Below are 20,451 nucleotides of genomic sequence, written 5' to 3' on the forward strand. Positions count from 1 at the left end.
GAACAAAGGAGTTATGGAGAAAGAAGGAAAGTTAAGTGGAGAATGGAGTAGAAACTATAAAGTGAAAAAATAATTTAAGTTTGTGGAGAAAGAAGGAAAGTTGAGTGGAAAATGGAGTAGAAACTATAAAGTGAAAGAATAATTTTGTGGAGAAAGAAGGAAAGTTGTGTGGAAAATGGAGTAGAAAGTGGAAGTGGAAGTGGAAGAATAGGCTAAGTTTGAGGGTTATGGCATGGAAATAATCCGATGTGCTATTTTCATGGTTAGGGTTTAGATAGAATTAGGCATTAGAATTAGGGTCAGGTTTGTCAATTTTAGAGTTACTGTAAAAGGCTGAACCAAAAGAGTGAGTATTTATGCACCCAAAAAAAGAGTGAAATTTCAAGGACCACTATAAAAAGAGCTGTCCCTTTATGACTCCTTAAAGAGTAGATACTTTACTCTTTTGGAGTTTGGAGTGAAAATTTCATTCTTTTGGAATGATTTTCACTTGTTTTAGAGTGCATAAATTCTTTTTGTTCACTCTTATACATTAAGAGCATGTAGGTTTGCTCTCTAAATATACACTGAGTGGAAAGAGTGGAAAAAAGAGTGAGAGAGTGAAATGGATAACCCCTTTTTGAGTGGAAAATTTCACTCTAAAAGTATTGAAAAAAGTAGTCTGTATACTCTCAAAAGAGTGAATATTGCCAATAGAAAATGTACTTTCATTTGTTTTAGAGTGTGTTCCACTCAAAAACGGGTTGTCCTTCGTTTAACTCCTTGAAAGAGTGAAAATTCACTCTTTTACATTTAGAGAGAGGGGTTAAGATTAGGGTAAGGGCTAGGGTGAGCATTTCAGCGAAATAATAAAAGGCCCTAAAACAGACATATTAGTATGAATAATAAGAAACGACTGATATTGTGAAAGAGTAAAACTATCAGGTTTGAAAGGAAATTGAGCTTTTCCTCACAGATGTGTAATAAGTCATTTTATAAGGAGGACAGGGTTTGGTGAAACACCTGAATTAGAGTAACTAGACTTGTTAATTAGCAGGGAGGGGCACTAAAACTGTGTCCTAGAATATGGACTCACTCTTGATATAAATAATAAATACCTGTATCAGTGTTGACACTCTGGAAATTGGGTGTGCCAAATGACTAATTGTAATATGGAAGTACAAATTTTTTTGCCCAAAATCTTATTTTCACTTAGCCAAAATTGTGGCATATGATCTCTGAGTAAACACTGGCTGTCCTTTCCCTCTCCTGGTTATACCATCAACAGCGTGTAAATAATTAAAACATGAATGAAGATTGTACAAAATTGAAGTATTGGTACACATAATAACACTGACGTCACTACCAAACTCAAGGTAAAACAAACCTGGTATAGAACTACCCCAATTAATTCCATTGGATCCTGATGTGCTACAAATTGTGAGGGCATACACTATGGACCACAATGGCCTCATCCCAATGGCATAGTTCAATAACCTCAATTAAAAATCGTAGTGCAAAATTTGACCTCAAGTTGCAGAGTATGAGTTTTAAATGTACAAATGTATTGGGGTTAAAGAACTGTGCCCTGATTAGATGAGCATGTTATGGATCCTATTGATAGCATGAGCAACTGTAAAGTGACAAACAAGCACGAAATATGAAAACCGTCATGTTGTTTGATGTGGCTCTGAACTACAGACTGCAAAAGAATTCAGGTACCAGTTATGTTTACCCCTGTATATCCTAAACAAAGACATATAAAGCCAGCAGCCATTATCTGTAACCTTGAGCTCTGATTTAAGACCTCATTTATTTAACTATAGGTTGATAAAAAATCCACAAGGAATGAATAAACGCTGCACTTTAATGTTCTTTTGGAAAACATGGTGCTACCTCTCTTATTTGAGAATGCTTTTGTACAAATCAATAGGGCATCCAATGGAGCAATCTGCAACTTTTGAATTGACATCTTATATGGCATTTGGGATCACCATCACTAGGATCCACAACATGCTCATCTAATCAAGGCACAGTTTTTTGACGCTAATACATTTGTATATTCATTGAATGACCTCTGAAAATGTGGGTACAAAAAATCATACCCTGCAACTTGAGGTCAAATTTTGCATATGATTGTTTAATTGAGGTTATTGATCTATGCCATTGGGATGAAGCCATTGTGGTCCATAGCGCATGTCTTTAATTCTTGACCGATTTCAACAAATGAGGTCTCAATCAAATCCGAGCTAAAAGTTGCAGCTATAGGCTGCTGGTTCCATATCTGTCTTTGTTAAAGATATTCAGGGTAAAAATAACTGGTACCTTAATTATTTTGCAGTCTGTATAGCTATTAGTTCAAATTTTTATTCTGTTTTATTTTCCATTACAAAGCTCCTCTTGTTTGCTATTAAAGTTTCATCATGAGTGGCCATTATTCTATAAATACCAGCTGGTAATGTCAATGTCCATTCAGAGGAAATTAATTACTTGATGCTAAACGCCGGTTTCCAAATAACACATAAATTATACAAATAGCATGGAACTGGAAAGAAAACAGAAAGAGCATGAATTGCATTCAAAGGCCCGTCTAGGTATTTGAACAGTAAATTGGAGTGACGGATATGTGTGAGTCCAGTTTGAGTGTTATTTGATCATTACATTTCCTTAGGTGGAAAGAAGTCTCAATTAATGGCATGAGATAGATTAGCTGTGTGAAACAGGTGAATGACATAATTGGGATTGAATTGTGTCAAAGGCTGCTGAATGAAGGTGGGACACCTTTACCCTATCTTATTTATCTCTATATGAAATTCTGCTTTCTGTTTCTGAACTTTCCCACATTATTTTACTACATTATTATGTATAAGAAAATCCAAATAACCAAATATATCATTTAAACTAACACCCAACCCTGCTTTTTGCTATCCGAAGTTATAGAAGAAACAAAAAAGGAGAGAAGATGAACAAAGAAGTCACTTGGCACCTCCGGGATTTGAACCTGCGACCCCCGCATGCCAAGCACACGATCACCGACCGGTAGCCACACGGGTAATGCTGCACGGGGCAGCGATTCCGTGAGCATATAGCACTTAGGGTGATTGCGTCATATCACAGACCCTGGGATTAACGCATGCGCTGGTGTTTTTATCGTGGTATTCTGTGGTATTTATGGGTGTTAGGGTTTAGTCAGTCACTTTTTTCACTGCAAGAATCTTCTCCAATCGGGCTATTTCAGTTGAAATCCATCCCCTGTGGTCGACATGACCTTAATCACCCACACAGGGAGTGTGAATTTCAAATGGGGTTACCTAAAATGGGCAACACCATTTGAAATATACACCCCTCTGTAGGAGATTAAGGTCATGTCTCCCATAGGGGGTGTGTTTATTTCAACTAGAATAGTCCATTCTAACCATTAGAAAGCACTTTGCCAATTCTGCCAACCATTTTGACTAACAGTAGCTAAGCAACGTCAAGGTACTAGATGAGGCGAGAAGTGGAGACTGAAATGTAGGTGAAGGAATACATACTACGCAGGGAGTAGCTCCCGAGGAGCAACTCATGGGAGTACACTTTGACAGATTGTATTTTTGTATAGGTGTTTGACTCATGCTCATATGGACTTCTTCACAGTCTAGACATTTAAAAAAATCCTACCAGCAAGATCGCGACTTGTGGGATCTGATAGTAAACAAAACTGAATATCCAACTAATAGATGGTGCTATAAACCACTGGCCCCAGTAATCGCCCCTTGAGTTGAAAATCTGTCCCTGTGGGTGTACAGTAAAGCGATTTGTGGCTATGATTGACTTGTGTATCGTTGGCTAGTCGGAGCATATCAAGACTGCAAAGTAGTCTAATGCACATATAGTTCATCCTATATTGGATCAATATGAAATGTGTATTGATCAAGTCAAGTTAGCTCAATCGATAAGGCGTTCGACTATGGTGCGAGAGGTTATGGTTCGAACCCTGGCGGTGCCTAATACGCTCTCGTGGAAAAATTGAGTTAGCTTGAAATTCCCTGGACAAGGAACTTACTGCTAATTTGTCTCGTTGTAACCTGTACGAAACTCGGGAGCTGTTCCTGGTTGCGAAGGTTATTTGTGGAATGTCTAGGGTGTGCGCTCTTGAAGCAGCAAAGTCCCTGAATTGTTGTTTAATGGTTTATGGAATGATGTGGGGCCGTAGTGGTCAGCGACAACCTGTAAAGTGTGCTGAGGCTTGTGGATCAACGTCTAGGCGTTGTGCCTGTGTGTAGCGCACTACAAATCACTGCGCTTTAAAATAATAAAAAATTTATGATGTTTATCATCCATCATCATCATTATTATTTCCTGATTCCCTATTGTGCCATATCCCATCCCCTCACTGACTGGTGTACCTTACACACAGACTCCCCTACTCTCTCAACTGACTCCCCTACCAGTTCCACCAACTCCCAACTCTCTTCACCACCAGTCACAATCAGTCTGCATTATAAGCAGTAATTTAGCTAAGGATTGCAGGAACCCTGATTCTTCCGTAAGGAAATGAATGGAATTACTCATTCACATCTGTTGACTTGTAGTGTCTAGTTTATACGTAGTTTCATCATCTATTTTATATTTTTTTTGTGTTTTCTTTTTGTGGGGAAATGTTATTGCAAAAAATATGCAATTGATCAAATGATATCAAGAATGATTATTTGGGCTGTTTCTCAAAATCAGTTTACAATTTTGGACTTATTTGCTGAAATGGCATAACAAAATTGGGCTCTTCCAGTTGAAATACATATGCCCTCTATGGAGGAAATGGTCTTATTATATGTTCAAATGAAGTAACCCATTCAGGTAACACTTTTAGAAATTCACACTCCCTGTGGAAGATTAAGGTCATGTCTTCCATTGGGGGGTATGGATTTCAACTGGAATAACCCAATTTTATCTAGCAACAATCAACAAATTATCATCTGTAAATAAGAAGACAACTTTTCTTATATTCTGTCGGTCCAACATCAGGGCTATCTCTAGTCTCGGGCCCAAACTGCATGTGGCTCACGGTTTGCTATGAACAACAGAAACCGACTGTGAAGGAGGCTACATAGCGATGTTGTTGGAGTGACATTCAATTTCGGAAAAAAACGACACTCGACCATGGAATTTAATTTTAAGTGTGACAGTATATTAACGGTAAATCAAGTGAGTTTCTTCCACTCTGAAGACTTAGAAACGGTTGTTTGATTCCACTGACTATTTGCGATCGAAATTTACACAACACCAATGACAGAAATCATCAACAAAAATCGAATCAGGGACTTGTTTTCACTCGAACATCATCAACTGGAAGTGATGTGACACGGACCGACAGAGTAATGAAAAAAATCTTCAGAAAATACATAAAAAAGGAAATTTGATATTTTGCTGTTGAAGATTTTGACCAAAAACTACACTTAGCAGCAGTAGCTCATTTAACAAATTTTGCAAAAGTTACCAAATCAAACATTGATAGAAGTCGTGTTCACATTTTGAAGTTACACCCAGTGTAAACTTATACTAATTATAACATTGATAAGAATTTCACAAATATTGTCCCTACTCCTAGCTACCGTGTGTCCACACCTAGCATACTCCTAGTGCTAAGCCGACCAGTTCCACCAAGCATTTTCGTGACCTTTTTCGACCACGCGATATGTAATTTCTTTGACCAACAAATGGTCAAACTTATACCAAATCCCAGGCGTAGCAGTGTTTACATTGCAACTTAGGTCTGGCGGAGGTTACACCTAGCTCGCCGGACGTACGTCTGGCGGAACTTACGCTCACCATCGTTCACACTGCCACTACTCCTGGCAGCACCTACGCAGCACCTTGCGCGGACCAAGTTCCACCGGGCGTTCGTCCAACAATGTGAACACAACAATAGAGTATAATGCCATCATAGATGACTTGGTCAAATCATGCTTGTAGGCATTTAAGATGGACAGCTGTCATAGATCTAAAACTGTTAACTTATTCTCAGTGGAATATAGAAACTATTTCACCCATAACATTCTACCTGCTTCTGGTTTAAAGAAACTAACCAGTAAAACTAAGAACTACTTATACGACTTCCTCGTCTATTTGCTTGATTTGCATTGATTTATTATTGGATTTTAATGTAACTATTTTAATAGTTTTTATCATGAGACTGGAGCTCAAATATATCTGTATTCAAGTGAAATTTGCATATCAATACACTAAAAAGGTACCTTTTGCAATACAGTTTTCAAAATGGGTGCAAAATACATACAGCAAAAGAATTCAGGTACCAGTTATTTTCAGCCCGGTATATCCTAAACAAAGACAGATATATCATAACATAAGAAGCAGTCGCCCAAAGCTGCATCCTTTAGCTCAGACTTATGACCTCATCTACTGAAACTGGTCAAGAAATAAGCGGTGATCTAAAATCCCATGGAAGATGCCAATTTGAAAGTTGCAGATTGCTCCGTCAAACAAGACAACTACCGCCATGCTTTCCATTGATTTAAACGCAACTTTTGATTTTGTTACCTCCTTGTAATTTGGTTTTTGATCATCATTTCTCAACTGATTTCATCAAATGAGGTCTGAAATCAGAGCTGAAGGGTTATATACAGTAGGCTGCTAGTTTAATTTTGACATATTAGCCTTTGTTAAGGGGGTACTACACCCCTGGCCAATTTTTTGCCTATTTTCGCATTTTTCTCGAAAATTATAGACAATGGTGACAAGTAAGATATGTATATTATAGGGGCAAGGACTACAACTACTGCACTGGAAATTCGGCAACACAAGGCAAGTAGTTATTGATTTATTGATCAAATAGTGGTTTTCCCTCATTTTTGACTGTAACTCCACAACTGTTGTCTATGCTCAAATAAAATTTCCAGTGCAGTAGTTGTAGTCCTTGCCCCTATCATATACGTATCTTACTTGTTACCAATGCGCTGTAATTTTTGAGAAAAATGCAAAAATAGGCACAAAACTGGGCAGGGATGTAGTACCCCCTTAAGGATATACAGTGTAAGTGATACCTAAATTATTTTGCAGTCTGTATTGCAATTCATATTTCCTGTACTTATATGATAATATTCATAATTGTTTCGCTTGCCCAAGATCACAATAGTTGGAGAAAGCTTGTATTCGCCTGCTCCGCAGCCGACTGATGATGATGATTCATATATGTACTTCAAAATCATGGCATCACACTCAAACTTGATTTGTAATGTGTAATTTTGCAGCTGATTTTAGAAGAAAAGAATTTCAACGCTTGGTTTGAGCACACTCTTGGGGCCTATAAGTAGAACTACCTGGTGCTGTAAAATGATGAATCTTCAAAATCATCTAGGTTGGAGTTGAATTATGTACTATGTATTTTTGGGAATGTGCAGACAGTTGTGATTTTAAATGACAGTTTTGCATTGTGACACAATGTCAGTTATTAGCCTAGGGCTGTGCATCCTGTTCTAACAGGTTTAGTGATGCTTGCATGGTAAGAAGGCAGAGCGTTTTATTGGATTGGTGTCTTATCTTTCTTGTCTAATTGTTGTGAAGCAGACTTTCCTGTATAGTCCCATAACGCCTTAGGCTAATATGAAACTACTAAGTGTTCTGCTGAATGTATGGGTGCATGGGATTCCTTGGAGCAAAGAACTGTTATGTTCTTTTGAACGGAAGAATGAATTACTTTCAATCTGAAGAACTTGATGTGAGGAAGAGTTGCTTTGCATTGAGATGGAAATATCTTTCTGTAAATACTGTATTAGAGATGCAATAGGCTATTCCAGTTAAAATCCACACTACCCCTGTGGAAGATTTGGAAATATCTTCCACATGGGGAGTATGTTTTTCAAATGTAATTGGTGATGGTTTATCATTTTGAAACCCATACTCCCCCCTGTATAATGGCTTTACCTATATCTTCCATAGCTGGAGTGAGTATTTCAAATGGAAGTTACCCAACTGTCTATTCTATTCAAAATGCATACTCCCAATATGGCAGACTTTAGCTAAATCTTCCACAGGGGTAGTATGGATTTCAACTGGAATAGCCCAATTCTTCTTTGTTTGATGTTTGATTGTAGCATACATTTTCAATAAAAATGGACCAGGTTTGTTTTTACGCACTATGTAACACTATGGGCTATTCTAGTTGAGATCCATACACCCCCTCTAGAAGACATGTTCTTAACCTTCCACGATAAGTGAGTGTGAATATCAAATGGGTTACCTGAATGGATAATGCCATTTGAAATGGATCAAGGTTATATCTTCCATAGAGGGTGTATGGATTTCAACTGGAATAGCTGATCAGTGACGTAACCCTCCCCATGAAATGGGCTTTATAATTTATCATAAGTTTGATGGATTTTGCCATTTCTGTAATGTTGTGAGAAATGGATCCCTGATGTGATGATGATTATGTACATTTTGTAGTATCATTAGTCTATGTGTTCTGCAATCTTCTGGTAGGATGACAATGTATACCATTGTAGAGAGTATTGCAAATGGGATTGATATGCTTTCCAATAACAAGTATATTAGTAAATATCTGAATGAAAAAGTATTCAAGAATATGAGTGAAAAAGTATTTTGTATTCATTGAAATGTCAGTAATTCTGGAATAAAAACAGCCCTACTTTCCCAAACTGAGATGAACCTCCTCAGTCAAAACAATGCTTTTGTATTTCATTTGTTCTTGAAAAAATCCCCAGAGAATTATGGCCTGCATATTATGTTGATATCAATGTTATTGTTTGCATATATTTTCCTTCCTGACTGTCCAATGGACAGTGTCCATTAAGTCAGACAAACTGTCCGTTTATTCAGACATTCCTGATCAACTAGGGATCCTACATATTTATTGGTAACAATGTTATTGATTATTGTTTACATATATTTCCCTTCCAGTCCATGCATTCATCCAGACATTCCTGGTCAACCAGGGATCCTACACATACATTAATATCTATGTTATTGTTTACATATATTTTTCCTCCCTGGCCGTCCATACATTCAGGCATTGGTCAACGAGGGATCTTACACGTACATTGATATCTAAGTTATTGTTTACATATATTTTCCTTCTTGTCCATTCAGACATTCCTGGTCAGCCAGCAATCCTAGAGGCTGTTCCTGTGTCAGCGACATCCATTCAGATCCGGTGGGTTGCCGGTGGCGATAGGGCAGACTCAACACAGTTCCAAATACAATACAGATTAAGGTGAGTGAGTAATGATGGCATTCACAGAGCAGGTAAATAGGTTTGGTAAAGTTTTCATGAAAAATATCAACATAAAACGATATAAATATAGCTAGAGTTGGCTCAGAACACAAGTTGGTACAGAACTTCAACTTAACAGCCTTTTCATTTTCCCCAATTCCTTCATTTTTAAAGTGAACACTCTTGCTGCTGCTATAGCCAGTTGCTGGTCGAGAATATCTCTTTCTTTTGATATAAAGCAACTTTCTTTTAGCTGGTCGAATAGGGAAAATGTGTCCCAATGGATTATGTCTTTTCTTCTGTATTAATTTGGGGAGTCATTAGATCAGAAAGATCATAATTATGATATGATATGATATGATATGATATGATATGATATGATATGATATGATATGATTTGATATGCTTTTATTAACCTGTAAAACATTGCCAAACAGCCGAATTATAGTATACAAGAAACACAACAAATATTATGGAAGAAACAAAATACACTTAACACAAAAATATGGAAAAGGGCAACTTGGCATGGAAGACAGCTCAGAGAGATGCAAAAGAGCACAAAGGAAGCCACCAACTCAAAAGCTACTACTGATTCAGCAGGGAATGGAGCTTTTGGCAAATCTGCTTTTGTGCGCATGCTATTTAGAGATATTGGCTGTACTTTTTCTCAGTTGTCTTCCACAGACTTCTCTTCTACTGGGAAGGAGCAACATGTTGGTACGCTCTGATTTAGCAAGCGACTGCGCAAACTTTAAGCGAGTGTTGCTCCCTTCTGGCAGAGAGATAGCCTAGGTTACAAACACTGCATTATCTTAAGAAATATAATCAACACCGAAAATGATTCTACAGGCCCTTTTTTGGACATGTTCAAGTGTACTGGATTACTAATCAGTGAACGATGAATGCCAAATGATCAACACATCTGCAGGTTGTTTGGAAACCAAGACCTGCAGATATATGAAAACATACCCTTAACTATTATTATAATAACCTGGTTGGTCAGTAGAAGTTGACATTCTTGACCTTGGATGAATTTCAACAATCAAGCAAGCAGTCCTGAGTGATCTTAATTCTCTTCACGCGGGTGTCGACTGCAGACGACAAGTTTCAAAAAAATTTAGAAATGCAAAAAATTCAGAAATGTAAATTTGCATGACCATATTTGGAATCAGCATGAAAAATGCATTAAAATGAGTACAAACAAGCCTAGTATTGGTTAAGTAGTTCTTAAGATAGCTCTTGATATTTTGAGAAAATATTTCAAAACTTGAACTTTTTTCCGTTGAAGCGCATGGCTAGCTATACGCAGAGCATTAAGCAGTGACTCAACCTTGTAGGGATCAAACTGACCATAGCTTCAAGGGGTCACTTGTTTTTGGATAAATATTGTGACAGTGTCTGTTGGTTTTTAAACTTGTTGAGCTCTTCTCACTGTTTCTCTGAACATAGGACGCATATACTTGCAGTATTATTTCTAAAATGATTTCAACTCTTGATACTAAAGTCTGCACAAAAAGTAACTCAGCTGTTATAAATACGCCTATAGATTCAGAACTAATAACTGTTTTCACAATATTTCAACATAAAAAGAAGGATGATTTATTTACGCGCATTTTGATACCCCATTTATCCAATTTTGTTCAATATTGACAATACAGCAGTGTTTTGAAAGAAAATTACCCCAATTTAAAAGTTGCAGTTATTTGTATTGATTTGAAGTAAGCCCGAAGATAATGGCGGGCTTTACGTGTTTACAGTGCTGGCATTATAACCATTGATCGCTGTAAACTGCAACTTTTAAATTCGGGTATTTTTCTGTAAAAGCACTCCTGTGTTGTTAATATTGAACGACATTTGACGAATGGAGTATCAAAATGCGTGTAAATAAATCATCCTTCTCGCTATGTTGAAATATTGTGAAAACAATTATTAGTTCTGAATCTATAGGCGTATTTATAACAGCTGAGTTACTTTTTGTGCAGACTTTATTTATACCCCATGTAATATAATTTTGTTATAGAATTTTGAAACTTTTTGCATTCTAAGACATATTTACCTTGAAAAATAATTTGTATAATTTTCAGATTTTAAAATATTATGCAAAAAATTGCAAAAATTAGCTCCTTCAAAAATAAGCATTGTTCCAGTACCTGAGGGCTACCTAGCTCACAGGCTCCAGAATAGCACAGCCTGGATTAACACAGGTTGTGCCATGCTTGTATGATAGTGTAAGTCTTGCCATCCCAAGGGACTTGGCCTACCATATAGGCTGGGATTTCCTTTAATACAAGATTAACATTGGCGATAACATATTATTGTTAGATCCGATTCTTTGAAGAATAGCCTAAGCTTACCAAGTATAGTTCTTTTCAGCATGAGTTATTCTAAGATACTAAGTAGTACAATGAAATATTTGATATAAACAATGCATCTGGTTCTTTGAGTGTGAACAAGTTGGACCTCTTCCACATATATCTAGCTATAGAATACACTCTGTACCTGTGTCTCATGGATTTAAAATTATGTTTATGATAGGATTTTAGGTTTGGGTTAGGGTTTTAGAGTTAAGATTGGATTAAGATTAGGGTTAAGATTGGATTAGAATTTAGGGTTAAGGATATTATTGTTAGGGTGCGAAGGGTATTCTTTATTTTGTCCAACATCATAGAGTGTGCATACATGTGCAAGACTCTTAGCCCATTCTGACAATTCCCAGGGAACATGCTAAGGAAAATATTATTTTGAAGAAGCTATGTTTTTCTTGGAGAAAAATTACAATATTACAATTGCAGCTCTAAACATACTGAAATTGTTCAGTTAATGCCAAAAGGGCATTTTTAAAAATCCTAGATGTATTTATCATACAGTCATGTTTTCTGAAGAAAAAAAAAGTAAAGGCTTCAAGATAAAACTTTCAAATCCCTGACTTTGCTATTTCTTACAGACAAACCACTACCTGGATAACCTACGCAGACAGCATACCAGCTGACACGGCAAAGCGTACTCAGATCTATGTAACGCATGGTTTACAGGAGAATGAGGAATATGAATTCCAAGTACTGGCTGTTAACACTAAAGGATCCTCACCTCCTAGTAATGTGATGTTGGTATCTACACCTTCTGTAACAGGTAAGGATATCTGCTATTTTAAACTCTTTGTCAAAAGTGTAATTTTTTTTAAATAAGAGAGTGTTGGATCAACTTTTCTCAGTCTGCCTTAGCGCAGAAACGTCTTGGAGGTTGCATTGGGGAATGTGATGCAATGTGTTCAGTTCATTAGAACATATCTATGCTTATTACAAATATGCAAAAATCTGAATTTGTATGAATTTTATGGTTTTCTGTTCGTACAAATCACTGATGATTTTATAATAAAAAGTTGATTTTGAGCAAATTGCATACAAGTATTTAGTGATTACAAATGAATGCAAATGAATAGACATTTTTAATTGAAATTTCTTTGATATCCTAATTTTGTCTCAATGTAGGTCCATCAAGTCCTAGGAATTTCCAAGTACTGAGTTTCAACGCTACAGCAGCAGTGTTACAATGGGAAATCCCAGAGAGGAGGAGTGGTCCTATTGAGATATATGTGGTGGAATACTTCAAGAAAAATACAAATGGTGAGTAGCCTATGAGATCTGCTGTCCCTTGTAAAAAGTTGTTTAATTTAGGAGCAGAAAATTCAAAAATATTTAAAATATCCGTCTTCTAAGTCCAAACCCAGTATCTGTTATAAATTAACAAATGCTGTGTATCTGCACTACAAGATTCCTATTGCAGCCAGCTGCATAGGTACACTGTCGCCAAGGTACTTGGCTTTTACCCTGCAGTACCAGGAGAATACCAGTGTAGTATTAAACAGTGCAGTTCCAGAGTAGTACCAGCTACCAGTGTAGTACTACTGCTGGTGGGTCCTGTACAGTAGCAGCATTGGTACTGCGTATATGTGATTTGTCCATAATCAAGATGATTCATGTCAAAAGCTGGCCCACAGAAAGATGCTCACCACACATGGTTGATATTTTCCCAGTAATTTGAGGCCCCATTAACACTTTAGTTGTTCACATTTGGAGCAGACATCTTGGATATTGTAGGAGATAAAACAGGTGTGTCTTTCCTGTTCCGAAAGGTGTTGTGTTGTTCCTGTTCCGCAAGGTGTTTAAAGAAGAAGCACATTCTTTCCATGCTATCTTAGCTCAGATTGTTATGTGATGAATGATTAGTAACTTAGTAAGATTTCATTAGAATTGGCCATAATGAAAGCTTTACAGCTTCTCCAACTGTTACATTCTATGGATTCCCTTTGTGGTATCCGCTCATTTATCACCAAAAACAGTCCTGGTCCAAATAGCATAAACAATTAATTTATACCTGTCTTACATGTATGTACTTCTTAGTTTTGGGTTGGGAAACAAAACCCTCCTCATCATTGTTGATATGTACCAATATAGGAAGCTAAATTCAAAAATGTGACAGTGATTTCATTCGTTCACACGCAATCTGTGGTCTCATTGCCAAGTTACATCTCACCGTGTGAACAGTACTGAGTGACCATATAAATAGAGTAGTTTGTCTTAGTTCCTGTGTTTACTGAGTTGATGTGTATCGTAGAGGAAATGGAGACAAATCTCTGACCAGACTACTGTGAAATGAAGAGTAAAGATGCAAAATGGGATACAGACAATGGCTGCCTTGTGTTTTTTTTTTGTATTTTATGGCAAGAGATAGAAATTAGATAAAAACTAATGCAGTATGTAAACCATGGAGGTGTACACTCGACACTGAACTAGTAAAAAACCCTATAATCCAAGACAGAATTAAAAAGACTATAGTCTATATATCTACCTTGAGTCACCAGCACTAGTTTTGAAGTTCAGCTTCTGCTGCATTGGTTTAGTGTGTTTTCTTGCGTGTACATATGCGGCATGTTGATCGCACACGTAAAAGTATGTATATGCACCAAGTAATGCTAAGCTAACACAGAACACGCTGAACTTCAAAGCTAGTGCTGGTGACTCGGAGGTAGATATATAGACTATAATGTGCGTGTGACGTCTTGTCAACCAGACCAAAAATACTGTACTGCGCAGTGCAGCAACCAATCACACCGCACCTTTGCCCTGACATCAGACGCAAATTAGTCTGCTTTTAAAGCTTATTTTATAAGGAATTCAAATCTGGAATGGTCTCTGAAAGACATTTGTCAACTTTATGCTTAGTTTGTGAGAGTAGGTTGCATATATTTTCTACGATTTTAGTATTTTTTCTTCCATGCCTTTCTAAAGGGCTCCCTTTTTTCCATATATCACAAAGTAAAGAATTAACAAGTTCTCTACTTTTGCCCTTGCAAAAGTAACACTAGGCAGCTTGAAACCTTATCACATTTTGCGTCCAACCTCTTCAACCAAACCTGTCACTGATTCTTGTATCTGTCTGATTCATGCAAATTGTAAGCCATCTTCAGATGCATAATTTGATAAAGACGTGCTGTGGATTTGATCATTGATGAGGTCAACAATGGGGGTGGACATCGGGTATTAGGATGGCATCTAGTGTTTGACGTCACAGGAAAATGGTTTAGGAAATGTCTCAATTCAACAGGTTTGAAATCTGTAATAATGCACTTGTTTGTTTCAAGGTGGCTATTTATGGCTGGAGGGAAGATCATATAGTCTCTGCAATAATACAATGTGAAGGTTGCAATATGTCGTGTGAATCATATACTATTCTATTTGTCAAAATAAAGGAAAACTGTAATCTGTAATTTTTTTGGGGCACTGTTATTGGGACACCCTGCACAGGTGGATAAATCAATATAGGGCATTGCATGAGTTAATTGTGACACGATCTGGTCCATGGGGGCCAAAGGCGGCAATTTTGAAACTGAGATAAAGGCAAAAATATGGAGTAAAAAACAATGAAATACATAAGAAAATACACATCACAAAACCTCATAACTTTAGAACTAAGTATGCTAGACCATTGGCCTTTTCAGTATATGATAGCCTAATGTTTCTACAAGGTAATAATTATGGTACCTCAATTTTCAAAAATGCCTCCTTTGGCCCCCATGGAGCAGATCATGTCACAATTGACAAAACTTTTAACATGAACGACAAGTTTTAGGGTCATACATAAAATGTGGCATGATAAATGGGCTATTCAAGTTGAAATCCATACACCTCCTATGAGAGACATGACCTTAATTTTCTACACAGGGAGTGTATAATTTCAAAAGGGATTACCTGAATGGGTGACTCCAATGCATTTTATTGAGTAAAGCATGTATTTAGGTCCATGGATTTTGACACTGGTCATCCTTGCCACTATAATGACAGAACCTCAAAAATCATTGATGGAAAAGATTGATTGGCTGACTCCATACAAGAGCAGGATCCATATTAAAACACATCATCTCTTGGGATGCATATCCATAATAGGAAGTGTCTATACAGCACTCAAATCTGCATTCTGGAAATGATTCCATAGTGAGCATGTTTCTTTCTTGTAAGTGCATTACAGTGCGTGTAGGGCTCTCATTGCGCGAGACATGTGTGTCTAGGACGCTCATGATGCTATGTCTTTGGCATGCCCACAGAATTAGAGAAGTAGAACGGGGACTCCCTACACTGCCACGTACAATCACAGCGTTAGCTATGGGGATAAAATTGGGGGTATTCGAATCCTTGCTGACGGTTTGCGGAGACAAACAAAAACAATTTTTTGCGTCTCATCTGAAGCATCTTGGTATACTTGTGTGCAGGTCACATCAAGTGTGTCTCTCAAATGCGCCCTTCATCCATGTCTCACTTGCATAACAATGAATGCCTCAAGCACATTCCGAGGGAAATCGAATACGTCCAATTTTTGCTCCAAGCCTGTATCATGATGGCGGTCGAGTCCCGATTCTCTTTAATTCTGTGGGTACGCCCAAGAGGAGATCATATTTTGAAATGGATCCCAGGAATGCATTTTAATGCAGATCCCACCTCCCATATCTGCAGAGTAAAATCATACCAATATTAACAGGCCTAGCTAATAGCTTGACAAGTGGATTGACACTTGTCAAAATATGAACACGGTTGAAGTGAAATTCACCTCACCAAGGTGTTATTTATAGCATGCCTGGGATGCATCACTTGCAACTCATGTTTCTTATTAATGTCTTGATGTCATAGTAAAGATAAGCATCATATTTGTGAGTTTGCAGTTTTTTCGCTCAAAATTCAGTCACATATTTAGCTTGTTTTTGTACATAACTGGAGGCAGTGGACATTTCCGTGAAGTAAATGCATTGGTATCAGGGGATTGCATTTGACCTTAAAAAGAGAACGGAGAAAGTTGGTCAATTGTGGGATACTTTGCCTGATCATTCCTTGCGCTTGGTTTCACCTGGAGTTTAGAAGTAATGTCAGTGCTTTTACACAGTTGAGTTGCAAGCAGTGTGACAAACCACCTTTGTACATCTGTATATATAAATGCTCTTAGGGATATAGAATCAATATTTATATTGATAAACAATGAAGTGATTGTGGATTGCTATGCTGTCTTTTATGGGTACACCAGTTATATCACTTGAATGGCAGTCACAATAGGCTATTCTATGTAAAATCCACACTACCCCTGTGAAAGATTTAGCTCAAGTCATTCACAGAGGGAGTATGGGTTTTGAATACAGTTGATGATTGGGTAACTTCCATTTGTGGAAGATTTAGCTAAATTCTTCCACACAGAGAGTACATGTATGAGTTTTGAATACAATAGGCAGTTGGGTAACTTCCATTGAAATACCCACACCAGTTGTGAAAGATATAGGTAAAGCCAAAATACAGGGAGAGTATGGGTTTCAAAATGATTAACCCTGACCAATTTCATTTGAAAATCATACTCCATCTGGATATTTCTAAAATCGTCCACAGGGGTAGTGTGGATTTCAACTGAAATAACCCAATGGGTGATTTGATTGATATAACCGACTTACTTGTAGAAATTGGCATTGGCATAAAAGATTACAATCTCTAAAATTTCTCGTTCCAAGCACCCTGTAGAATACAGATGCCACTTTACAGGAAATTTCCTGATTTCAGGAAATTGAAAAAAAAAAATTATCACCCAATTTCAGGACATTTTTGCTCTACCCTTTCTGTGCAAAAGAATAGGGACAGGTACATTTTCAGAATTTTCCATGTTTTCAGGAAATTTTGACAACACCAAGTGGTATCTCTGATGAGAGTTCATCTGTGTAAATATATTGATGTTGGTTAGAATACCTTATCTCAATTAATATGGTTAAGATTAGGTTAGGCTTAGATGCCCGAGAAGACTTTTTGGAGCATGCATGACTTCAAAAAGGTTATGCAAACCTTTTCTATTATAAGTATGATTAAAGTTATTTAAGAAAGTTGAAAATCGGAATCAAAACAAAATCTATAATTTGACCAGAAATCCTAAGGATTATCCCTTGCAGATAGCACACTGTGATATGTAGTATTAGATGTTAATAGCACAAGGGCACCATTCTTGACTATCAATTTATTAATTGGTCATGGTTTTCACCAGAAATAGATGAAAAAATTACAATTAGGCGAATTTCCGTGTAAGACTGTCCAACCTGAGGTAAAAGCATGTGATGTTTATATGCCCTTTAAAATCTTAAGATCATCAGTTGGATGGATCTATTAGGCAAACTACGATGTTTTGTTTCATTTTAGCCATATAAATATTGCCCATCCTAAGGCTTATACCTTTAAGCCCCTAGAAATGTCAAGATGTTGTGAAAACAATCCCGTAGCCTGGACAGAATTGACTGTTCCTGTGATGAGTCCTTTGTGGTTTATGGAGAGGCAGTAAATATGAAATTGTATTGGGAATTTTTTGGACAAATTATGCACATTCATAGCAGGGGCGTTTAGATAAGAAGCAGGGGCATCTTCAAAGAAAGTAGAAGGTTATTGAAAGTTTAATTACAAAATTGAGTTACAAATGTTATCTAGGGATTCATAGAAAGTATTGGGCTATTTCAGTTGAAATCCATACACCCCCTATGGTAGATGTGACTTAATCTTCCATACAGGGAGTGTGAATTTCAAATGGAGTTACCTTAATGGGCAACTCTGGTACTAGCAGTTACCGTCTATGGTTTGAAGTTGCACTTTATCCATTTCCTATGGATCCAGTGACATACATCCAAAGGATCCGTCAGTAAAAGCAGTTTTAACTTATATAAGATTAGAATGGATTATGGGGCTTATGAATGTGTACTTGTTGGATTCAAATAATCCTTGAGAGTTTATTTTGGTTGTGTTATTATGATCAAAGCGTGGGAAGTATAACCAATTCTGCAACTTGTTAGCTCAATAGTGCAACTTTCGAAGATTTTCACTGCAACTTTGGACCATTTCCTGTCCCATAGAAATTAATGGTAGAGAACAAAATTGGGTGACTTTTTGACATTTTCAGTAGTTGCATGTCCTATAGAAACCAATGGTTAACTGAACAATTTGGGTGAGTCTTTGGTGATTTTAACTTTGACATGTGGCAACCCAGCTGGTGCTAGCAATTATAGTATTTTTCTGTGAGTTTAGTGACATTATTGCACATGTATCATTTGGTGCAGCATCAAATCGCAAGCATTTGCTCATTTGCGCTGGTGTATACTTACATGCCTTCTCGCCGAGATGAAACTTTGAAACTGCACTTTCAATCCACTTCCCATCAATCCAATGACATGTATCCCAAGGATCCGTCAGTAAGGAAAAGTAGTTCTAACTTGTAGAAGATTAGCAGAGATTATGGACTTAAGAAATGTGTACTTGCTGAAATCCAATAATCTCTAGTAGTTGTGTTTGGTCCTATTCTTATGATATGAGTTTTGGGAAGTAACTAGGTTAACTGAGCTATAAGTAGACTTGGATTAGAAAACTAGGAATTAGAGGAAGAGGATAATTCTCTGAATGTTTCCACTTTGAAATGTATAGGTTAGTCAAAATTTCAAAGATGCTATAACCTATCAACATTGGGCTATTCCATTTAAAATCTATACTACCCCTGTCGAAGATTTTGGAAATATCTTCCACAGGGGGAGTATTGAATTCAAATGGAATGAATACATTTATAGGCAGCTCCATTTGAATTTTATACACCCTCTGCAAAAAATTTCAAATTGAATTTTCTACAGAGGGAAAATGAGTTTCTAATGGACCTGCCTAATGTGTTTTTTCCATTTGAAATCCATACTCCCCCTGTGGAAGATATTTCCAAAATCTTCCACAGGGGGAGTATGGATTTGAAATGAAATAGCCCATTTTGTGTGACCCATTGGAAGGTAGTTATTGCTTTTGATAATTCTCCAGAAATTTTTTATATACAGGTAAAAGAGATTTGTTTATGGGCCATATTAAACATGATTTTTGTTTACTGGAATGTTTTTGAAACTACAGAAATGATTCTCCCTGTTTTGATATATTCATACATACATTAACTCTATATTCTTTAATTCACAGACTAAGGGTAACATAGTTGACAGCCACATTCCACACTTTTAACATTTTGGCATACAAAGAAGTGTAATTTGCATTTATTTCATGACCCCAGTAACAGTTTAGGCCTGAGATGTGTTTCCTTTCATGGTAAGCCTCATCCCCATAGTCAGAGGGAGGCAAGGGGGAATTCCCTCTCAATATTTTTTCTTACCCCCCCCCCCCCAGTTTTCTCCCACTTGTAAGGGAAAAAACCCAAATTACACAAAACAACACTTTTTGCATCAATTTTGTGCAAAATTTGTTGATTTTGCCCCTCTGAAATTCACTTTGCCCCTCAAATGCCCCCTGCAAAAAAATTCCTTATTTGTTCTATGGGCTATTGTGACACACATTTGTGCTTGTAATATACATATCAGTGGAGCAATGCAACTAAAAACTTGGCATCAAATGAATGCATGAATATAAGGCACAACACACCATATAAAAAAACCGAGTGACCACATTTAACATTAGTTTTTGATTTTGTTTAATGCAGATTATGCCAGTATAGAAGTAGCGGCCAATGACCAATACACCATTGATGTCACTGTGACGGACCTACAGCCACTCACCACATACTTACTGCGGGTATGTGGAGCAACCTTATATAATGAGCAGAGACAGTGGGGAAACTATACCGCTTATATAGAACAGGTCACCCTTCCTGGACGTAAGTAGCCAGCTAGGATGTAAAGTACATATCACTGTCATCCCAAGTAA

General features: G+C 37.1%; 1 protein-coding gene across 1 annotated transcript in view; it reads left to right on the plus strand.

The window, feature by feature from the left end:
• LOC140166573 (contactin-3-like) overlaps window positions 1–20,451 on the plus strand; it is a 177,565-nt gene that overhangs the window by 100,987 nt on the left and 56,127 nt on the right. Inside the window, 4 exon segments of the mRNA XM_072190069.1 lie at window positions 9,085–9,208; window positions 12,153–12,337; window positions 12,697–12,831; window positions 20,228–20,401. Coding sequence (XP_072046170.1) covers window positions 9,085–9,208; window positions 12,153–12,337; window positions 12,697–12,831; window positions 20,228–20,401 — 618 coding nt within the window.

Source organism: Amphiura filiformis, chromosome 12, assembly GCF_039555335.1.
Source record: "Amphiura filiformis chromosome 12, Afil_fr2py, whole genome shotgun sequence".
NCBI lineage: Eukaryota > Metazoa > Echinodermata > Ophiuroidea > Amphilepidida > Amphiuridae > Amphiura > Amphiura filiformis.